Source organism: Uloborus diversus, chromosome 8 (genome assembly GCF_026930045.1).
Source record: "Uloborus diversus isolate 005 chromosome 8, Udiv.v.3.1, whole genome shotgun sequence".
NCBI classification, from domain to species: domain Eukaryota; kingdom Metazoa; phylum Arthropoda; class Arachnida; order Araneae; family Uloboridae; genus Uloborus; species Uloborus diversus.
Window position 1 is genome coordinate 101096378 of NC_072738.1, and position 21978 is coordinate 101118355.

The 21978-nt window shown below is 31.9% G+C and overlaps 1 protein-coding gene across 1 annotated transcript in view; it reads left to right on the forward strand.

Moving 5' to 3' along the window:
- LOC129227341 (DNA repair protein RAD50-like) overlaps positions 1-21978 on the forward strand; it is a 101592-nt gene that overhangs the window by 38389 nt on the left and 41225 nt on the right. The window contains 10 exon segments of the mRNA XM_054861885.1: positions 4782-4894; positions 7225-7323; positions 7445-7531; positions 7695-7787; positions 9060-9185; positions 13041-13176; positions 18422-18535; positions 18619-18714; positions 21207-21354; positions 21438-21495. Of these exon segments, the coding sequence (XP_054717860.1) occupies positions 4782-4894; positions 7225-7323; positions 7445-7531; positions 7695-7787; positions 9060-9185; positions 13041-13176; positions 18422-18535; positions 18619-18714; positions 21207-21354; positions 21438-21495 (1070 nt within the window).

Here is a 21978-nt window from a genome sequence, read left to right on the forward strand (position 1 = left end):
TATGGAACCAAAACACATACTGGCTAAGAACAAGTAATCATGATATGGAATTAGAATCAATAAAAACAAGTGTTCAAAAACAATTTAAATTTTATGACAAAATTTATAGTGTTTCATAATATGTTATCATACAAAGTGTTTTGGTACTACAGTTTTCACTTTTTAATAAAGTTTTGATGCTTGATTTTCAAAATACGGCTGAACAGGAAATCTTGTTGCTAATCCAGCAATGCCCTTTTAGTAACCTGCTCATGCTCTTTTTTCAGCAAAGTTTTTTTTCCCACATTGTGCTTCGAAAATAATTTAACCTCCTGAAACACAAAAATGATTTTTCTTTACGAGCTGAACTGATTGGAATGGGTGACAAATAATTGAAGTTACAAAGTTACATATGAAAACCCACCTTTCACATCTTGCGTTTCAAAACCGCCCGGGGAACTTAAAAAAATTTGATCTTCATTTTTCAGCATTGAATAGTCTATTTTAGGCTAGTCTCTAAACAATTCTTCTTGCCTCATGCTATAAATTTGACTCATAATTTAAACAATTTATTTTTTGTTTTCAACATCTAATCTAGATAATATAGAGCCAACAATACAGGAAAATATTTATCATCAAATCATGTGTAAATTTCTTTAGAAACTGAATCTACATACAATATGTTAAATCAATGTTTGACTTTACATCATCATGTGCATTTTGGTCATGCCTTCTAAATTCATTTGAATATTTTTTGCACCTTTTTGAAATTCTCTTGGAGCAAGAATTTTTTTGAAAATATTCACGCTTGGTTGAAATATGTATACATCCACGTTACCTTTATTAATAATTTCAATTGTAGCTTAAACTGAAGCTTGAACAGTCCAAAAGTTAAGGTTAGCAGATTGAAGATGTTTTGATAGAGTAAAGCATTGTTCAAAAACTAACCAAAGCTTTTAAAAATTTTAGACTCTTTTTCAAATGAAGAAAATCTAAAATAAGAATTTTTCTTTGGTTCGACAAATTGTAGACATTGATTGACAGAGAGATGAGAAAAGACAGCTCATTGTCACTTGCTCACATTGGCTTTTGTAAAGTTGATTTTTGATCATCTCCCAAACCCAAAGACTAACAAAATGATTACTAGTAAAACATGCAATAAACTCTTAAAAGAAACGGTGAGAAGATTTAGAAGATACATAACGAGAGAGGAATATCCTTGGCATTCAAACAATTTAGAGTTTACCCTAGATAAGAAATAAAACTGAAGCACTTTTTAAGGGACTCTAGAACAGTTAAATTTATTTAAAGCGTTTGTTTCATTTGCATCTTCCAGTTTCCACATTTTAGTACTTGATTGTATCATTTTGCTGAATTTTTCTAAACTTGTAAGAAATTTCTGTTTTAAGCTTTTAAGTTTTTTTTTCCAAATACTGTAGGTTTCTTCTTACAACAATATTTTTTCAAATACTAGTGTCACGATGCGCGCGATTAATTTTGCAAAGTTATTCGAAAACCAAAAAGATAACGATTTTAGGCCGTGGAAGTAGAAGCATCGCAGCCGCGCATAACCTCAGATCAACGACTGCCTTGAATGCCAAAGAACAAAATTTAAAAGACTTACCCCTGGTTGCGTGTTTGTAGACGATAGTAAGGACAAAATTCATTACCGTACATTCTTTATTTTATGTTAAACTTCAGAGCAGACACAAAGACAGGAATTTGGCATGGTGATCACCAGAACATTTCTCACTTGGTAAAAAAAAAACACAAATGCGAGGAATACAGACTTAAGAGTTCAAAAAAAGCGGAGCTGGGGTTTGCAAAACAGTTCGTTAAAGATACAAAAAAAAAAAAGAAACGAGTTCATTCGGATGGTGGTGAAATATTCAAATAAAAATGGATGGAGGACGGACAGTTCACTATGAAGATGGTGGGGTGTAATTCATGGATGGATCATGATCAAAAATGTCAGTTGCAGGCCAGTGTACGTTGAGAAAAAAAAAAAAAAAAAAGGCGCTGGCTGGTAATCTCCATGGTGACAATGTTGAGATCCTCACACGATTAAAAATGAATTAGGGTAATTTCGGGGTAATTGCGGATCCATGTCGTCACCTTATGCTATGTTGATCATCAAAAGGGTAGTTAATTAAGGGCTCGATTCCGGTACATTCGGCGTGCCGCCATCGGACGCCATCACACACACAGGTGATGCATTGCCTATGCTCCATCACTAGTTGCACTGAAGCTTATATAATTATAATTATCTTGGTTAAATGCATTTTGGAATAAAAAAGGAAATCTTCACCACATTCTGCGGTCTTTAAACATCAGGCAGAAAGCCACGGACGTCAACGGACGCTGTGCACAATTCCATCTCTTTCGCCATCATCGGAGAGAAAACGGAGCCTCGAGAAGCACGTCCGGTTGCACTGGAAGCAGCAAGCAGAGTGAAATGTGGTGGAAAAATGAATCGGCAAATGATCAATCAGATCTGGGTAAGCGGCGATGCGCGGGAACCAATGAGTGCGTTTGGCGCCCAAACAACGAAGGGAAGGGGACGCTACACCATTTTAATGGCCGACAAGAAGATGCAAAAAATCGGATCGACGCTTGAAAAATTGACAAAAAGCTAAACAATGGGAAAAGTGAATAAGTCATATATTTGATATCCTAAAGTGCGGGAAATTTAACGGGGAACACTGGGAAAACGTGGAATGCACAAGAAAATAAAAAACAACAAAATGGGGGAAGAAAACGATTAAAATGGCCGAAAACATGGGAAGAATATAAATGGGTAAAAAATGTGATATGCATTATCACAACTAGTAGTGTGGAAAAGGTAAAAGAATAGAGGTAAAGCAATACTTGTTTCTTGTGCTAAACAGGTTAACAGTATGCAGTAGAATTAAGATAAAAGCAAGCAGTAACAAAAGAACTTCCAAAATACTGAATTAGGAATTAAATAATTAACAAGATATGAAACATGTGAATCACAAAAAAATATCTTAAGCTATGTGTTACAGAAATGTGAGAACCATGATTATACATTTTTGATGCCGCAAGTAACAAGAAGCTGAACTCGGCACAGTTTGGTCTTCACCCCTTCCCTTCACCATTCGTTAGAAATTTGAAAATTCAAGGTTTGTAACTACATTTCGCAAATGTGCAAGGTTTTCAAGCACTTGAAAATGAAAGTTTTTTTCAAACTTTTTTTTTAGGAATGAATCATGTAGTTTTTCCAGGAGTTGGAGCCCCCCCCCCCCCAACAAAGCTGGGTTTCTAAGCTAAAACTTGCTTAGCTTTTAATGTAAATCCAGGCCTGCTAACAACAATACGTTAATTTCGAGACAAGTGAGGTAGGGGATGGGGGATCAGGAGGAATGGGACAGCTGCATTTACAAGCTGAAGTAAAATGTGAAAATTAAATTTCTAGCTACTCCGGTATTTAGCTGTAGCAGCTTTATATTCTCGCTTGACTCTCCTCTGTATCTGCAACATCTACTGCACGAAATAGAAATAGGTGAAGGGGGCCTGCTGGCTCTCGACAGACTCTGTTCATCCTTGTTTTGCATTTATAATGGATTCCCACGACCAACAGAGCTTTCAACTAGGTCAAACTTGTTCTAAAAGCATGTACAAAATGAGGAATAAATTTTTTAAATACAAGTCAGCTCAGGGCCTTGTGTGGTCACCCGAACTGCACAGCCCTGGAGCCGCCCTCTATGGTTGCCCCCTAAACTGCTTGAACTACATTGCGATATGAGGTTGGCAATGCATCATGATGTAGAAATTCATACATTGCCCAGCCCTAAAAATTTCAATAAAACAAAGAATATTTATGTCTTTATACTTATATGTATGTGTGTATGTTCTCTATACAAATCCACAGTTTACGTTGGATCTCAACCAAATTTGGCAGGGAGGTACTTGGGCACATGAGAAGGAACATAGGGGGGTTTTCAAACACCAAAAAAGTACCCAACCATTCAAATTTTAATTTTAGTGCCTGAAAATGGCATTAAATGGCTCTTTCTACCCGAAATAATTATCCGACCAGTTCTATTTTAGTGCTATTTGAAAGCCCGCAATAAATACTCCTAGAGTACATTTAATTCCTTCAAATTTTTAAAAAAAAAGGCTGTAAAATCACCAGAAGAGTAGTTATAAGCATTTTTAAGCCTAAAATGGAACAGCATTTTCAAATCAGAAAATTGTTTGCACAACCTCATTTTAAATTAACATAAATAAAACCATTCAGAAGGTTGCCACTTTTTTTCCCCTCAACTGTGACTAAATACAATTTTGTTTTCTTTTTGGTAAAAATTTCCCCTTTTGATTATAATTTGGCAATTTATCTTTCTTTTTTTGTACTACCAGCAGAAGATGATCAAGGATTCTAGTTCTATTTATGGAGGACTGTGCTTAATTTATTCGGAAATTTTTGATTTGCCATTTTCTTTAAGAATGATTATTTTGACTGGAAATTTTACATTATTTTTTTTCTCTAATTGAAGCCTGATTGTTGAATATGCATCACTTGATATAACTTATATTTTCAAAGTAGACTGTGCAAAGTCGTGCAATGCAGCTAGTGTGTAATAAATAAGCATAGCACCTCACTTTTTTACCTCACAGTCATTTGCTCTCTTGCTGTTCTAGTTTTAATGATTTTTTTTTGTAAAGGGTTGAGTTTTATGTGTTATTGTTTATTCAAATTATTCTGTGTGTCTTAAATTGTATGAAAATACTTTTACTATTAATAATTAATTTTTTCTGACTAAACTTTGTGTGTCTGGCAGGAGGGAGAATTAAAAAGTCTGGAAGGTAGCGTTAATCTGGAAGACTTGAGAGAGCAGTTGTCCTCAAAACAGAAAAGGAAAGCTGAAATGGAATTGCAGTTAAGTGCTTTGAGGTAAAGTTTCTTGCCCTTTTTATATATATGCATTTGATCAAAAATAAAGAAAGATCAAACCCCGTTAATTAACCTGTAGCAGTGGAGGTGAAAAAGTAGGATGTAATGGGATGTGAGGTCTCAAAGACCGCTCTATTTATGAATTTTTAAAAAATCGTGTAATTAAGATACATTTCTGTAATTTTGCCGAGATGTTCTTTGAACTCTTATTAGCATGGGGGAAAAATATTTTTGAATTTAAAATCAAAATAAGCCTTTTCTGAGGAAATTTTGCTAGTCTTAAGACTTTTCAAAAAAATCATATGCTGCGGTAAATAACTAAATACTTGTAATAAAAATGAATTTATTATTGATTTTATTTTAGTTGTTTAATATATTCAGAACATTTTAGTACCAGAAAATTGATTATGACGTGTTAGGAGAAAATTTTGACACCCCTTTAACTATTAGTATTTCGCGTGGTATTTCGAGGAATAATTCAGCCTTCATTGTCTCTTGAACATCATTACGTAACTTTTGTAAACATTTCAGGCACATCTCAACCTCATCTAGAATATTTTGCATCTTTTCCGCATAACGCAGATAAAATAAATGAACCTATATCTGCGTATCTAACATTAAGAGCCATGTCTACTACAGCCAAAAATTGTAACACTGAAGAGGTAGTGCAGTCTTATAGACCGCTTCTACAGAATGCAATGAATTTTAAACCAGATGCACTTGCCTAAAGATACTGATAAGCAAGGGGGATGTTCAAGGTCACAAAACAAAAAGCTATCGGGTAAAACCATTCAATCGGACTGAAAATAAAATAGGGGTGATCAGATGAACTTTTGAGCGGTCTGTGAGACCGCACCTCCCCTGTTAAGGGTTAAGAATTTTAAAATCTTTAGTGATTTTTTTTTTCTCAATGTTACTCTGCTTTTCATTTTTGTAAATAACGTTATTAGTTATAGAAAATTTACTTTAAAGATGAAAATGGTTCTGTCTCAACCATTGAGCTATAGCACTTAGAGGAGAGATAACTTCCCATTCTTCTACACTGAGGCTCACGGTCTGAATTTTCGAGCGAGTATGGCAAAACCAATTGCGTGATAAAACATCTTGTTTAATGTCAAAATACCGCTTCTTTTGCCACAACGATTTGAACATAAGGATTTGAAAATTGCATGGCAAAAGGCTTTACAGGATAAAACTTGAGTTTAAATGTTAAAAATGTGATTCTTTTGCCATACTCTCTTGGGCAAAAAACGGACCTATTAGTTCGCTCTCCTTTTAGTGTTACAGCTCAATGGTCTCAACTAATAGTAAAATATATGTAAGGTGGGTCTGAAAACTGAAGGTCCGTTTCTAAAAAATATTAATGAAACTGAGCTTTTGAAAATTGTGGTTCGTAACAATCTTGTATTGTATACATTTTAAATTTATCAATATTTTTGCTGTGATAAACAGAAAAAGATGGGTAAAAAATGTGCTAGCTGGAGCATCAAAGCTCTCATAGGCTCGGAATATTGCTACTACAGGGTTGTCACACCACATGAAAACCTGACGAAACACAGAAAATACAGGAAATTCAAAAATCAACCAAAAAACGAAAATGCGTTGAAGTTTTAAATTTCCCTAAAAACCTCTAAAAAACAGGGAGTAATAATATTTTTTTTAAGTTGAAGTTGCATAAATCAACGCTCAAGCATATAAACTACAAAGAAAAAAAAAAATAAAATTACTTTAAATTTCTTTTACGTTAAGTTCATTTATTTATTTTTTATTCAGCGAATATTGAAATGATGTCTATCATAAAAGCAAAAATTATTTAATGTTTTATTTGGCGTACAGCTTGAATTTTATGCTAATTTAGTTTTGAGGGCATAAAGTTACTGATCAGAATTTATTGTTCTGCTTAATTTTTGCATTTTTTTTTTTTTTGTCTTTTAAAGTCTAAGTAATGATTGTTAAAGATAAGTCTTTTTTTTTAGTAAAAAGTCAAATAAATTCAATCACCATGCAATTATTTTGGTTATAATGTATTCTTTTTTTTCCTGTCATTTATTTATTTGTTCCCCCCCCCTGTCAGGAATGAATATTATTTTTCAAATTGTTCACTCGTTTATAATGCTGCATATTCATACAAGGAAAACAAATAATTTTTCCTCCGGAATTAAATAGCAACCCTGTACTAGCTGAATACAAGAACTAATGTGAGGATAAAATCTGATCTTCAAGAAATTATTTTCTACTAAAGTGTTAACTAATTTTTTTATATTACAGGTCTGCACTATATATTGTTCATTTGAAATAATTATTAACATTTTGTTTTTTATCTATTTCAGCCAAGAAGTGAATCAGTTATTGAAGGAAAGCAAAGTTCGTAATGATATTGACCTAGTAAATAGAGATATTTCTTCTAAACAAGATGCTGTAAGTAAAATGTAAGTCAGCATTTGCTCAAAGAAAATGCCTCATTCTTATTTTTACATATTAATTGAACAATTATGTTTTCTACTCGGATTTAATTACTGTTTGAAGAAAAATGTTTTATTTTTGTTCTAGAATTCATAGGCACAAAGAAACTATTGAACATTTACTGCATGAAATGCCTGAACATGACATCCATGAAAAAATATCGAATTTAGTTAAGTGAGTAGCAGGTTGATTTTAATATGACTATTTCAATTATTAAATTTAATGATTAAAACTAAATCTCTTAACCATTTTATGCAATTAGAAAAAGCTTTGTTTAATGCTATAGCCTGTGTCTTATCTTGGCTAATCACAGGTGTCTTATTATTTTTTTCTTCAGTAAACTGAATACTAAAGTTCAAGCAACCAATAAAGATATTGAAAAGAAACGCTCCCAGTTGTCCTCTTTAGAAACTACGAAAAAATACCATGAGTAAGTGCTTATTTATTCTCTGAACAATTGCAAGCAATATTTAAAGTAAAAATTTAATGAACTCTCCTTATGATAGTTTTGTCTTCTATTGCAATTAACAAATTGGTTATGATTATAAGGAACCAATTTGAGTAAATATTAATACTTATTTTGCATGAATTTTTATCAGTTTCCTTTTTTGTCATAATTTTTTGCTTAGAAAATTATAAATATAAATTGAATTTTTCCCAGTACTTTTACATTCCATTCATTAAATGTGGATTAAGTCATAATTAAAATGATATGCTAAGACTTGAAAATATATTACAAAAAAAAAATAAATAAATAAAGCTATATATCAGAGTCGTGGGGATTTAAATTAGTTGATTGAAGCTTAATTTTTATTTCCTTTTACAAAAAAGGAAGTATTCACTCAAAAATCGGCCTTAATTTCCATTTTGCTCGTCTCCGAATGAATATTGAGTTTTTTTTCAACCTAACCACACATGAATATGTGCCTAAGAATGTATAGATACCCAAAATATCCATTTTGACAATCCCCGAGTTAATTACAATGAGTTTTCTCGTGACGTCCATATGTACATACGTATGTATATTGTGCGTATGTATCTCAGATAACTCAAGAACGGTGTGTCCCAGAAAGTTGAAAATTTGTAAGTAGACGCTTAGTGGGATCTAGTTGTGCACCTCCCCTTTTGGTTGTATTCGGATGTTTCAAAAGAGGCTTTTACACCTTTTTTGGGTTAAATCATTGTTAATTTCGATGCAAACTCAAGTGATGTTATAATTTGGGAGGCACTTGGCGATATATCGCCAGCTTTTGATCGCCAAGTTTTGTCACCAACTTGATGACAAATTTGGCGACTTTTTTTCAAAATCTTGTTTTAATTTGGCAATTTGGCAATTTTCAATAAAATTTTATTTATTTACTTATGTTTAAATTTGTTTTTTTTTTTTTTGCTTTTAAAAGCACAGATCAGGTCAATGTAAGGATTTGAAAATATTATAATACTTTAAATTTTAATACTTTACTGTATGACGGTCAAAAAAGGGTAGAAATAAAGTCACTTTGCACATTGTAAGATTTTTTAAGCTGGCATGTTGGCAGCTATGGGCATCAGTCCACAGGGTCATTCGCCAGGTTACTAGGTTTTGAATGAGTTCTACTTCTTCTGTTGCTGCGTTAAAAATAATTACTTTATCTCTGAATACCTTACGATTTATCTTTTTTGAATAAAATTGCTGATAAATTTTTTTATTAACTAATTATAGGAGTAACTTACAGGCGAAAGAAAAAACCTTATCAGAATATCAAACAAAAATTTTTGATGTTTGTGGAAGTCAAGATTTTGACTGTGGGGTTGACAATTTGAAAAGTCAGATAAAAGAGCTACAAGAGTAAGTTCAAAAAGAGTTTTTGAAGTTTTTAAAATACATGCATTTTATGAAAACTTATTTATTTTTTTGTTGAAATTTTGAAGTATTTTCTAACATAAAAATTATTTTTTCGATTAAGGAAAATGTTTCTCCTTGGTACTGAAATTCTGAATGATGGATGTACCACAGTTTGTATTTCTTTCAAATTATTTGAAATCATAATTTCATCATCAGAGGAAATAGCTTTTTGAAGAATAAATCTCTATTTATGTAGTAAATATGTGTAAAGTTGGAGACTTTAATGTATTAAGTTGTGTTGAAATTAGGCTTTAATGCCAACTAATTAGTGCCATAATTTTGCTTCACACACTGCGTTGACATTGAATTCATGTACATTAATCAGTTACTAGTAAAATTCTAGTATAACCAATGAAAAAACCCTTCTGTTTCTGTGTTATCTAAATGAAAATGCTGTAAAGAAACCCTTTTGTACTGTGTTTGTAGCAGTTATTTTGATGTTTAAATGTGAACAAAGAATGATATTTTGCTTTCCATTTTGATTTTCTAAAATTGTCTTCCGTAACGTAAAATGCCTTTTCATTTTTTTAACTGTTATATATTTCAGGGGTCTGGCCAGAGGATATTTGGGTCCGTTAACGGACCCTTCACAAAAATCCGATCAACCAAGACGGACCTTTCACAAAATCCCGATCAAACAAAACGGACCCTTCACAAAATTCTGATAAACAAGATCGGATCTTTCACCAATTGTTTATTGAAAGAGCAAATCTGAAAGCATAATAAGGCCTATTTCTATGTGTAAAACCGATAATTTTTGGAACCTTTTTTGAAGTCAAATTAGAGGGATCAGTTTATACAAAATCTGCTAATTTTGCAAAAAAAATAAAATAAAAAAAAATTGCCATTCTTGCGATGGTCCTGCAAAGGATAAATAATTGCTACTGCCAAATAAATATAATGGCTGTTGTTTGTTTCTTGGAAAGAAATTAAGCTGCCTGAAAATAAGTTTGGTTTTAAATAATTTTGTTTGTTTGTTTTATCACAGCTAATTAGCAGCGGTGTTGTTGTAAACTTTTCTGAAAAGGCGTTGGTAAGTACTTTTCTCCCCACTCATGATTTAATAAACAACAATAATAATAATATATATCAGCAAAATGAACTTAGAACTGCAAAGGGATAGTAAGGGTGGAGAAAAATATGATCACTTCAGATAGGGTTAATAACTTCAAAATTATCACCATTTAGCATGTCTGGCGTTGAACCTTTATAATGACTTGATTAGAAAATATTCTCATCTTTTTACCAGCTTGTCAATATTTGCGTTTTTAACGATGAGGTGCGATGTTTAACTGTTATTTTGGGAGAAAATTATATTTTCGATGCTAACAAGGATGATTAACTTTAAATAAACGCTTTTAAATACCCTTTTTTTTTTCTTTAGATGGTCTGCATTTTGAAAAATGCAATCTTTTAACATCTGATATGAGAATCATATCTTGTTCTTTTTTTTCAAGCTAACTTTGCTTTATCAGGATGCAAATAAATGAAAAGTCTCTTTATTTTCGTTAGAACTCTCATTTCAAGTTTTTTTCAACAAAATTCTATTTTCTTTTATGAGTCAAAAATTAAAATGCTGAATCGATGGTTTAATTTTTTTTCCTTTTGCTTCAACTGTGTCCACAGATATTAATGATATGCTTATCATAGGACTCTAAAATGCAATTTTAAAATAATTTTATCAAAAATATTTCTTGTACAAGCCTTTTTATATTTTTGATGCCTTCACTTTGAGAATTGCGATCTCTTTGCATCCGCTATGGGAATCCGATTTTTCGAATTTTTGATGTTTAGTATGCTTTGTTAAGAAGTAAACAATTAAAATCTATTTTTATTTTGTTAAAATCAGGGAATTTATAAGTTTTAAACGAAATTCTGTGCTTTTTAAGAGTGTCTTGGGTCAAAAAGTTAAATGCTGAACCCCCTTGTCTGATTTTTTTTCTTTTTCTTTTTTTTTTTTGTTACAATGATTTTAAATACTGTACAGAAATATTTCTAGTATAATTTAACCCCTTCAGTCGGAATTATGAAGTATTGGACCAAAACTGTTGATATTTAGTACACAGTGTACTATGGTAAAGGGTATCAAAATTTTGAGTTTGTAGGAGAAAAATTATAAGAGTTATGGCATGTCCAGTATTCTGGACTTATATTTTTGAAATCAATATTTTATGTACAAAAACGATAAAATACCGAACAAACTTCATTACAAAATGTTCTACAAACAATTTTAAAACATAATATAAGCGTTTGATACGATTAATTAAAGATTATATATTTTTTAAAAAATCAGGAAGAAAACCTCGCTTGTCAGATGAAAATCCATGGTTGGAAAAATGAGCCACTCTGACGTCTTATATGTCAGTGTTGTCAATCCCAAAACGAAAAATTATTTCACAGTTTAAAATAAGTAGAATGTAAAGATTCCACTACAAAAAAATCAACTAATTAAATCAATTATTAAATGATTAGCAGCTGTTTAAAGTGTATGTCCGGTATACTGGACACCATGTCTGAAGGGGTCAACATAATGTAGAATGGTAGATAAATATTGATACTTGAGAGGAGCGATGCCCCCCCCCCCCCCCCCCGCCAATTACTAGAAAAATACTCCAGCATGATATTCTTGATATAGAAGAGGAAAACACTCAACTTTAAGTTTAAATGATGCAGTTTGTGCCATCTCTAAATTCTAAAATTTCGTTTTAAGATTTTTTTTTAAATTTTTTTTTTTTTTTTTGCGATATATTTTGATTTTTCACAAAATTAATTCATTTTTCACAAAATTATTTGATTTTTCACAAAAAACGGACCCTGTGAAAAATCCTGGACAGACCCCTGTATTTTAATGTTTCCCTTTCCATTTCCATTCTTACTTTTATATTGTCTGATACTTTAGCAGTTTCTCGGCAATTTTCATACAAAATTGCTGCACTATATTGAAATATTTCAGCGTATCTTCAAACTACAGAGTGATCCAAAAGTTACTTTCCCTATATACAAAACCCTTGTGTCCTATTCACTGAACCAATCAAGCCAAAATTTTATGTACGGTTGTTTAAAGGTTTTCGATCAAGATTGCGGTGATTTTAAACAAGTCAGTGCTCACAGTCACAGTTACAGTGAACGAATTTCAATATTTTCAAAAGGCATCACCCATTATTCTTTTGCAAATTGGTCAGCTTATTGAAATGCCACAAATGGCGATAAAGCACTTTTGTCATGTGAGGAAAATTATTCGTTGTCAAATTCAAGTATCGAACTGAAGAAGCACTCTTCTCACACTGCATTTCAAAGATTTTTTTCCACAAGCAATGCTTTACACATGGTGTTCTGTGATTGGTCTTTCTACTATTGTTTAACCTTGTGAGTTATGCAAAATGCGTCAACAATAATACTCTTTTATGTTGTTTTAGGCCTCAAAGTTGTCACATCTTTACAGATATGGCCATTAGTTTTCATATCTTGCCACTCATTCCAACTGCATTTGTCTTTTTTCAATACATTGGTCAATTTGCATAAGGAAAAAAATGGGAAATTTTTGAAATACATTCACTGTAAATGTAACTGTGAGCACTGCATTGTTTAAAATTATCACCTGCTCTAGCACACACCTTCAAATAACAATATCTAGAACTTTGGTTTGATTGGTCCTGCAAGAAGGCCACTAAGGCTTCGAATGTAGGGGAAGTTGCTTTTGGACCTTCCTGGACATAACTCTTTTCTTAAAATGACAAAAATAAAAGTTTACTAATGCTTGTTTGTTAGATTGCATTTATAATGTGATTATTTTCATAGTGAGAAAGGTGCTTTGACTGGTAGTTTATATTTGTACAACAAATATGTTGAAAAGTTAGGTAAACCACGCCCATGCTGTCCTTTATGTTCGAGGAATTTCCAAAGGGATGAAGAAGCAGAATCTTTAATAAGTAAGGTAGGTCAATGATTCATTTTTAATGAATAAGATATGTTGATTTGTACTGCTGTGTGCAGGTAAAGAGTAGTAACAGAAAATTTTTCATTTTTTTGTCATCAAATGTACATTATCTTTATTGTACAAGCTCGCTTATTTGGTTTCCGCTGAAAAAAAGATGTGAAGAAAACGTCTAATTCCAGCATATTCCCATTGTTAATATTGAATCCAACAACACACATTTCTCCAAATATCTCGAAAACTCATTTCTGCAGATACTGCCGTTTACCTAACATGGCAGTGTAATCATTTGAATGGGGTAAGTATATGCTTTTTGAACATTTTGTAGTACAGTAAAGAACCAATTAGGCTTGGGCGATGCATCGATACATCGCAAAACACTGGTGCACATCCCCCATCATTGAACCGGTTTAGAATTTTTCTCTAAACCAGAGGTTCCCAACCGGTGGTTCGCGAAAATTTCGGTGCAATGGCGGATTTTTCCTAATTTGGTAAAAAATTAAAAAATATTCAATTTGCACACAGTTACTAAATTTTTTTTTAATTTGAAAACGCGCCAGACTCTTGTATTAAGCTCAAAAAAAAAAAAAAAAAAATCTTTCAGCGGTTTTATAATCTTGGTTAAAAAGAAATTTTCTCATTTTTTTTCGATAGACAACAAAAAGAGATATCCTTCCTTCTTTATTGCGAGGCGCCATGCAGAAACGTTGTATTAAGCTGTGGCGGGGATCACGATGACCTTAAAAAGGCGCCATCGCGTGGAGTCTACATATGTTGAAAAAAATAAAGAATTCTCAAACAATGCATCATAGGGGTATTATTTCTAATCTGGTTGAAATACAACTCGGGAATTTCCGTCGAATTCAGTCATCGAATAGCAGACATGACAGCAAAAGGCTCCAAACTTAAAATTTATTACTGGATTTTACCCATCTGTTCGTTTTCAAAAATATATAACATCAGCATGCTCATAGTTCTGGGGAAATAGTTGTTAACAGATGTATTTAGAGATACTTTAGAGATGCTTGAAAACAAGTGATTTTGTTCGCAATTGGTTTTGCTACGTGAACTTGCTACTCTGTTTGTGAAGTTATAATCGTGTTGGTAATTTTTATGATTTAATAACTTTCTGCTGTTATGGATCGATGGTTGAAAACTGGTAGTTTGGTTGAGCGACAAATGGACAAGCAGGCAATCTATCAACCCTCAACATCAGCAGTAACTTTCGAATCAACACAGGATATTGAAATAGATAGCTGTAATGAACTGCCGCCTCCCTGACTAAACAGAAAAGTGAACTAGGGGAGAAAAAAGGAAAAAAGCGAAAATATGACAGTGACTATTTACAAATGGGCTTTTATTTTACTGGAGAAGAGTCTGAGCCTAGACCGCTTTGTCTTCTCTGCAACGAAGTTCTAGCGAACAGCAGTTTGAAACCGTCACTTCTGAGAAGACACCTCGAAACAAAGCATCCGACACACAAGGACAAACCTATCGAATATTTTAAAAGAAAATTGGAGTATAATAAAAAGTGTAGCGTCTCTACGTTCCTGTTAGAATCCAACGAAGATAGTAAAATGGCCCTTGAAGCTTCATATCGAGTCAGTTATAGAATTGCAAGATCTGGACAGCCACATACAATTGCAGAAAATTTAATTGGACCGTGTGCTAAAGATATTGTTAAATGTATGCTGGGAGAAAAGTCAGCAAAAAAAATTGACCTGGTTCCGCAATCAAACAACACAGTATCACGCAGAATTACTGATTTGGCAAGTAATGTGGAGAAAGAACTTGTGAATAGAATAAAAGAGAATAATTTTGCGATCCAGCTTGATGAGTCGACTGATGTAGCAAACGCTGCAATATTACTTGTCTATGTTAGGTATATTTTTTTAACGATACAATTAAAGAAGATGTACTATTTGCAAAACCTTTGAAAACCAACACAACTGGAGAAGCAATTTTCGAACTGGTCAACAGTTACTTTGAAGAAAATGGAATAGATTGGTCTTTGTGTGAGGGTGTGTGCACGGATGGTGCAAAATCAATGACAGGAAAATTTGTTGGCTTTGTGGTGTGAGTAAAGAAGATCAACGAGAAAATTGAATAGACTCATTGCTGCATTCATAGACAAGCATTAGCATGTAAGCGTATTCCCGCAGAATTATCCGCTACTTTGAATGATGCGGTAAAAATTGTAAATTTCATAAAATCACGTGCCACAAACTGCCGTCTATTTCACGCGCTTTGTGAGGAATTGGGAAGCCTTCATGTTACTTTACTTCTTCACACAGAAGTTAGAGTGCTTTCCCGTGGCAAAATTTTGACACGCTTATTTGAATTGAAGTCAGAAGTCCAAGCATTTTTTGTTGATCATCCATTTCACTTGTCCACTTGCATATTCGATCCTCTTTGGATGCAAAGGCTTGCATATTTAGCTGACATCTTTTCAAAATTAAATGAATTAAATCTATCCTTGCAAGGTGCAGTTGTTAATATTTTCGTTGTATATGATAAAATTGAAGCTATGGTAAAAAAATTGAATTTCTGGATCCAATGCCTGGAAATGGGTGAGTTTCCTTGTTTCACTTCTCTTAGTAGTTTTTTATCAGAAAACTTAATGAAACTTGATGAAAGCGTTAAAAGAAATGTATGTGAACATCTGCAACATCTTGAACTAACTTTTGACGAGTATTTTCCTAATAGGCGTAACGTCCCTCTCTCAAACAACTGGATATGCAATCCTTTTGAAGGAAATCCATGCTTAGAGAACACCCTGACATTACCTGAAAAGGAAATGCTCATCGAGTTATCCTGTGATAATTCATTGAAAACTACCTTTAAAGTGCTCTCGTTAATTGACTTCTGGCTCAGTGTAAGAAATGACTATACCGTTTTGTCTAAAAAAGCAATTCGAATTTTATTACCATTTTGTACAACATATCTGTGCGAGAAAGGATTTTCCTCCTATACTTATCTCAAAGATAAATACCGAAGCAGATTGAATGCAGAGCCTGATTTAAGACTCAAACTGTCAGACATTGAACCAAACTTTCAGTTTCTTTGTTCCGTCAAACAGCCACAAATATCGCATTAAGGATTTTTTCCCCAATTTAAAGTATGCTTAAAAAAATAGTTGGTTTATAAAACTTCTTGTTTATAATTTTTCTTGTAGATGTAGTTTTAACTTTTGATTAATGTTTGCACTTAATGATATTTTACAATTATATTTTTGTTTATTGCAATCAAATGCTGCAAAAAATGGAAAGCAAACATGCTGTTTTTTTATTGTTTCTTACATGTTACTAATTTCAACATTCAGGGGGTTCGCGAACTTTTTTGCCTGTTCCAAGGGGTTCGCAAAGAGAAAAAGGTTGGGAACCGCTGCTCTAAACCAATGCATCGATATTGCATCGACTACAAATCCCAGCACCTATAATCAGACATCGGTCCACAATCGTTGCTGTTTTAATCTCTTAATTTTTCAAAACCCTGTGGAAGCTGAGGAACCCTGGCGGGAGTTCGAGTTCTTTGTAACTTACCAAAAATGTCCTTATTCCAAATTTTTTTCCGATGATTCAGTAAATTTGAAGACTATTTTGTGAAGTTACCTTTTTCAAAAGTAATAATGTTTTTTGTCTCTTCTCAATAGATACCTGTTTGTGCTCACACTCGTATTTATCATTCAGCACAATTGAGTGTATAATTCAGCAAATTAAAAAATCCCTCCCCAAAGTTATTGTTCTGGGCTGTGTAGAAGTCTCATCAAGACCTTCACTTTTCCCAAAACTAGCAGGAAATGCAATTTTTTAAGCTCTTGATGGAAAATACCTTGATGATCAAAGTTTATCTAGTAATCATTCAGCAAAAAAAAAAAAAAGCTTAAAGCATAAAATAGCAACAATGATTGCATACATGTATTTTGGGGTTTCGAGGAACCCCTTTTTAAATGCAAGACGATGAGGCTGTTTCCATAAGCTCACATTTCTTTGCATTGAAAAAATATATTCATTGAAATCTCAAAACACATGTCTAATATTTATTGTTATCTTGCACTTTTAATTTTTTTTTTTGACAATTTTTGCAAATGTTAGAATGTGTTGGTAGTATCTGGCATACATTATTTTTTTATGTTGAAAATATTTTGTAAAATTTAAACAAGCAATTATAAGTAAAGCTCTTAAAAAAAGAAAGAAAAAAACCTACAACTTGAAGCATAGCAACATTGCGATGTAATGTTGGAGATGCATCACAATGTAGAAATTTCTACATTGCCCAGCTCCTGCATGAGCCAATCATGCAGGATGTCCAGGAGTATAGCTATCTCAGATATCTGAATTTCCCGGTCTCTTGGATTGCTAAAAAACACTCTTCGCCGGTTGTTTATAAAACCTAAAATACTATTTAAATAGTACCGGAAGAAAAAAGTTCCTCAATGATTTTAAAGTTTGAAACATTAAAAAATATTAAATGAAAGAACAAACCATTTAAAAGTCTAAAAATTGAAAACATTCATAAAACCTTCAAAAAATAAATAAGTAATAAAAATAATAATAAAATTTCTCTGCAGTATTTAATAATATTTGAAAAACAAAGAAAATGAAGGGTAAGAAATATATTTATAAATGAAATTGTGCAATTTTTTTATACTACTGTATGAATCAAGTTTGTTTTAGTGAGCATGTTTTTTTCTTGTACAAGTTTTTTGTATTCTCAATTACAATAACTGTTGCTTTTGAATTAAATTAATATCAATAGAAATTTAGTTTTTAAGTTTTTGCAGCCTCATTATAGTGTTTAAATTAGCAATCTATAGATTCCACGATGACAACTATCCTGAAAATTCGCGAATCTGGTATTCAACGTTTTTCGCGCTTTTTGTGTAGTTATCTATGCTTTGAACGGCTTTAATTAACTGCCATTCAATAATAATATTCCATTGCCCTGTATGTAAGATGACCCTCCAACTTTGAAGTTCATGTTTGTTTTAAATTTTCCGAATTATTATGCAAGTAATAGATTATTTATAATTGAACCATTCATATTCTTTTAGGTGTTTGGAAAAAATGCGCATTTTTTCGAAAATTGCCGAGAATGCTTTTTTTTTTAAAAAAAGGGGGGAGAGGGGGAAAATGAGCAAAAAGTTAGCATTTTTCTGGTTTTTCTCTAGATCCTGCATAAAAGGTTCTGTACCATATTTACTTGTTTAAATATCATGTTTTTAACATTTTCTTTTGGTTTTTAGCTACAAAGGAAGTTGCAAAATGTTCCAACCGCATTAGAAAACAAGTCCAAACTGATAGCTGAGAAGGAAAAAAATTTGAATAAAATGCTTGAACTGAAACCTCTAAAAGAATTCGTAAGTGTTTTAATTTTAATTCTAGACTTTTCTGAAGATTATTTCATTTCATAATGATTTACTTACCAATGACTGTTTTGTAGGCTTATAATTTGACTGAGAAGGACATTCCTGACCTTAAAAGCAAGATTGAAAATGCAGTGGTAGACATCTCTAAAACAAATTCCGAAATTTCTCAAGTAAAGTTGACTTTGTTAATTTATGTAAAAACAATAAAAAAATTTTGAAATATTACTTCAAAAACTTATTACTGCTTTATTTTTTTGCTTTGATCATTGTTCTCCCTTAAGATTTTTTTTTTTTTAACATAGTTGTTCATCTTTTATCTGAAAATCTTGTGCATGTATATTAACTTTTTAATACTTCTCTAAAATCTGACTTTGATTCTGATTAAATCTTGTAAAATTTTTAAATTTTATGTTTGGAAAAGAATCGTAAATCTATTACATAATTTTAACATAGTTGTGAAATCAGCACATTATATATTTTCACTGTTGTAGCATGATGGTAAAGTTATATAATACAATGAAGTATGTATAATGTTTAGTGACTGGTATGCTTAGTTGAGTAAATGAATCTAAGTTTTTTTGATTGCTGTTCACTATAGTTTTCCTCCCATTATTATCTATTGCATTTAATGGTTTTGTGATCTTTTAACTAACAATGTTAATTCTTACTTTAATTATTATCTATAATATTGAATTTTATCTACTAATTTTGGTGAAACATGAGTCATAATAACATTTTGTACTGTTAATAGTCTTTGATTTTTTTTTTTTGAATAAATGGAATTTTTGCTTTTAACTTCTCCAAATTAAATTTAAAATTTTAAGTTTAGTTAGTTTTGACAGTGAAAAAAAATATATGGGTCATTCTTCAAAAAATGTAACTTTTCTATCACATGCGTTTTACAGTAAAAACTTTTAGGAAAAATTTATTTAACAATGCTTTTTAATTTCATCAAAAATATATAGCCTGCGAACGATTTTTTGATAATGATTTTTATTTTAGTACAAGTTTAGTGCAGTTTAAAATGCTTTATAACTTGTTTAGTTAAAAGTATATACTTATTTATTATTCCTTTCACAAGTGTCTCATACCAATTGTTTAAGTATATTTAGTTTTTTAATACTGTGATTCAGTTCAGTTTAGTAGGATAAGGAGTCATGTCACACAATAAATTCTCACCTCCATTACCTAAATACAAAATGCCATTCCTCATTAACACGTGGCAGTTATGACATCAAATTTTATTTTCCATGATACAAGGGAACCCCCTTGAAGTGAAAATAAATGATGGAGGGGAAATACATAAATCTTAGGCATTCTACCAAAATTATAAATTGCCAGTATATTCTCAAATTTACTAAATACTCTTTTTTAACACACATTTGAACTAAAAGGACAACTACTAACTAAGCCGTACTTTAATTTGAAGAGAGCTTAATATTAAATTCCCACTAATCATTAAAATAGCTCATTGTTTGCACAATTAACAAAATTACTACTTCAATATTAAATTGGCCTTGATTTTTAAACTTGAAAAGTTTTTTTTTTTTTTTTCTCCATGAACAAAGCATTTTTTTTTTTATTTATGAGTAAAATAATTGGAACTTAGCTGGGCCATTGTTTATGGCTACTTCTAGTAGGTAACACTTGCATGTAAAAATGAAAAAAAAAGTTTCGAAATTGAAAAATATTTGCGCTCAAAAATTACGTTTTCTAGAGAATGACCTATATATAAGGTAAGTGCACTCATAGTGGATTCACACCAAAAGCGGATAACGTCTTCAAAAATTAAAGGTAAGACTTTTTCCTCAAGCTAGGTGCCCCCCTCCCTAAAAAAGTAAGGATTTTTTTTGGGGGGGAGGGGGGAGGCACCAAACTAGAGATATCATCTTTAATTTTTGAAGCTGTTTTTTACTTCTGGGTGTAATAAGTAACCACTATAGGTGCACTTATGCTGTGAAACCGCCTTTAACGAACTCTCCCGAATAGCTGATACTTTTAATTAGCAGACATTTTTATACATCCCAGACCCTCAATACAGGCGATTCCAAGTAATTCACTATGAATAGGGAACACTCTGGATAACAAACAATCATCTGAACAGAAATTTATTATTGCTTTGAAAAAAATTGTTTATAAGATAGTGATATACAAAATAGTTTTACAAATCCTATTTGAAATGTAGTTCATAGTTGAATACTATGAAGCCTATGCTAATTCTGGAAAAACTTCTATCCCACTGGTGGATGAGAAAGGAATTTTAATCCGAAAGGATGGGGACATTGCTGATGTTCTTAATGTTTTCCATGTCTTTTGAGCAGAAACAATTTCATCAGTTGATATCCGTTGAACACAAGCTGATATACAGCTTGAGGATTTTCTTTTTTCTCTGTAGGATATATTATATTATTCCAAACAAATTAAAGCATCTAAGGATCTGATAATATTTATCTCATCATTTTTGTTGAGTATGCAGACGAATTAATAGATGTTATCCCAAGAATTGTTAATGCTTCGTGTAATTCAGGGACAATGCCAGAATAAGTGAAAACTGGCAAATATCATGCCGCAATTTATTAAAGTGATATAAACTGTGAGGTTGTTAGTTTTTTTATCTATGCAATGAGGTTGTTCAAAATTATTGTAATATTTGACTTTTTAGTTGGAAGAAATATTGGATGATTTATCAAGTGATCACAAGACTGCTTCCAGTATTGTGCCAGATTTAATCATCCTGGATCAAAATGAAAGAGAACTTAATCGGCTTAAAGGAAGATTATCTGGTTTAAAGTCTCAAATTGGAGGCAAAGGTAATCAAATATTCTCACAAAAATTAAAAATGCAGTTTTAAAATTTTGTCTTTATCTTTTGTCTTAATCTCTTACATTTTTAGATACTTCCCGAACTGTCCAACAAGCCAGTGATGAGCAAAATGCCCTTCAAAGTAAAATGTAAGAAAGTTCACACATTTTTTTGTATTTTTGAATCGAAAATTGTTCAAACCATCGAGTCTTGGTTATGCCTATTAATTGGTTGGCCTAATACTTGATTATTTCTACTGCAATAAATTTTTCTTCCATTTCAAAATATATTATGCAAAATGTGATGAACAATGTTTTCATTTTTTTGAGTTTTACCCTTTTTTGTTTAACCCATTCCCAGTCTTTCCTTTCTTATGCTGATCTTTTGTCTCCTATTTCTCGCTCCCATGGTATTTCCAAGCTAAAGCATACAAAGTTAAAGCTAAAAAAAAGCTTCAAAATATAATACATATATTGTACAAACAGTTTTTTAATACTATTTTCTTGAAAAAAAATAAGAACTTTTGTGACTTTTCTTGAAAATAATATCATTAAGGGTTTAACAAAGTGATATTTAGCCACCTGTTAAAATGTTTAGTGTTTTGCAGAATCGGCAGGGCTTAATTTTTGCTG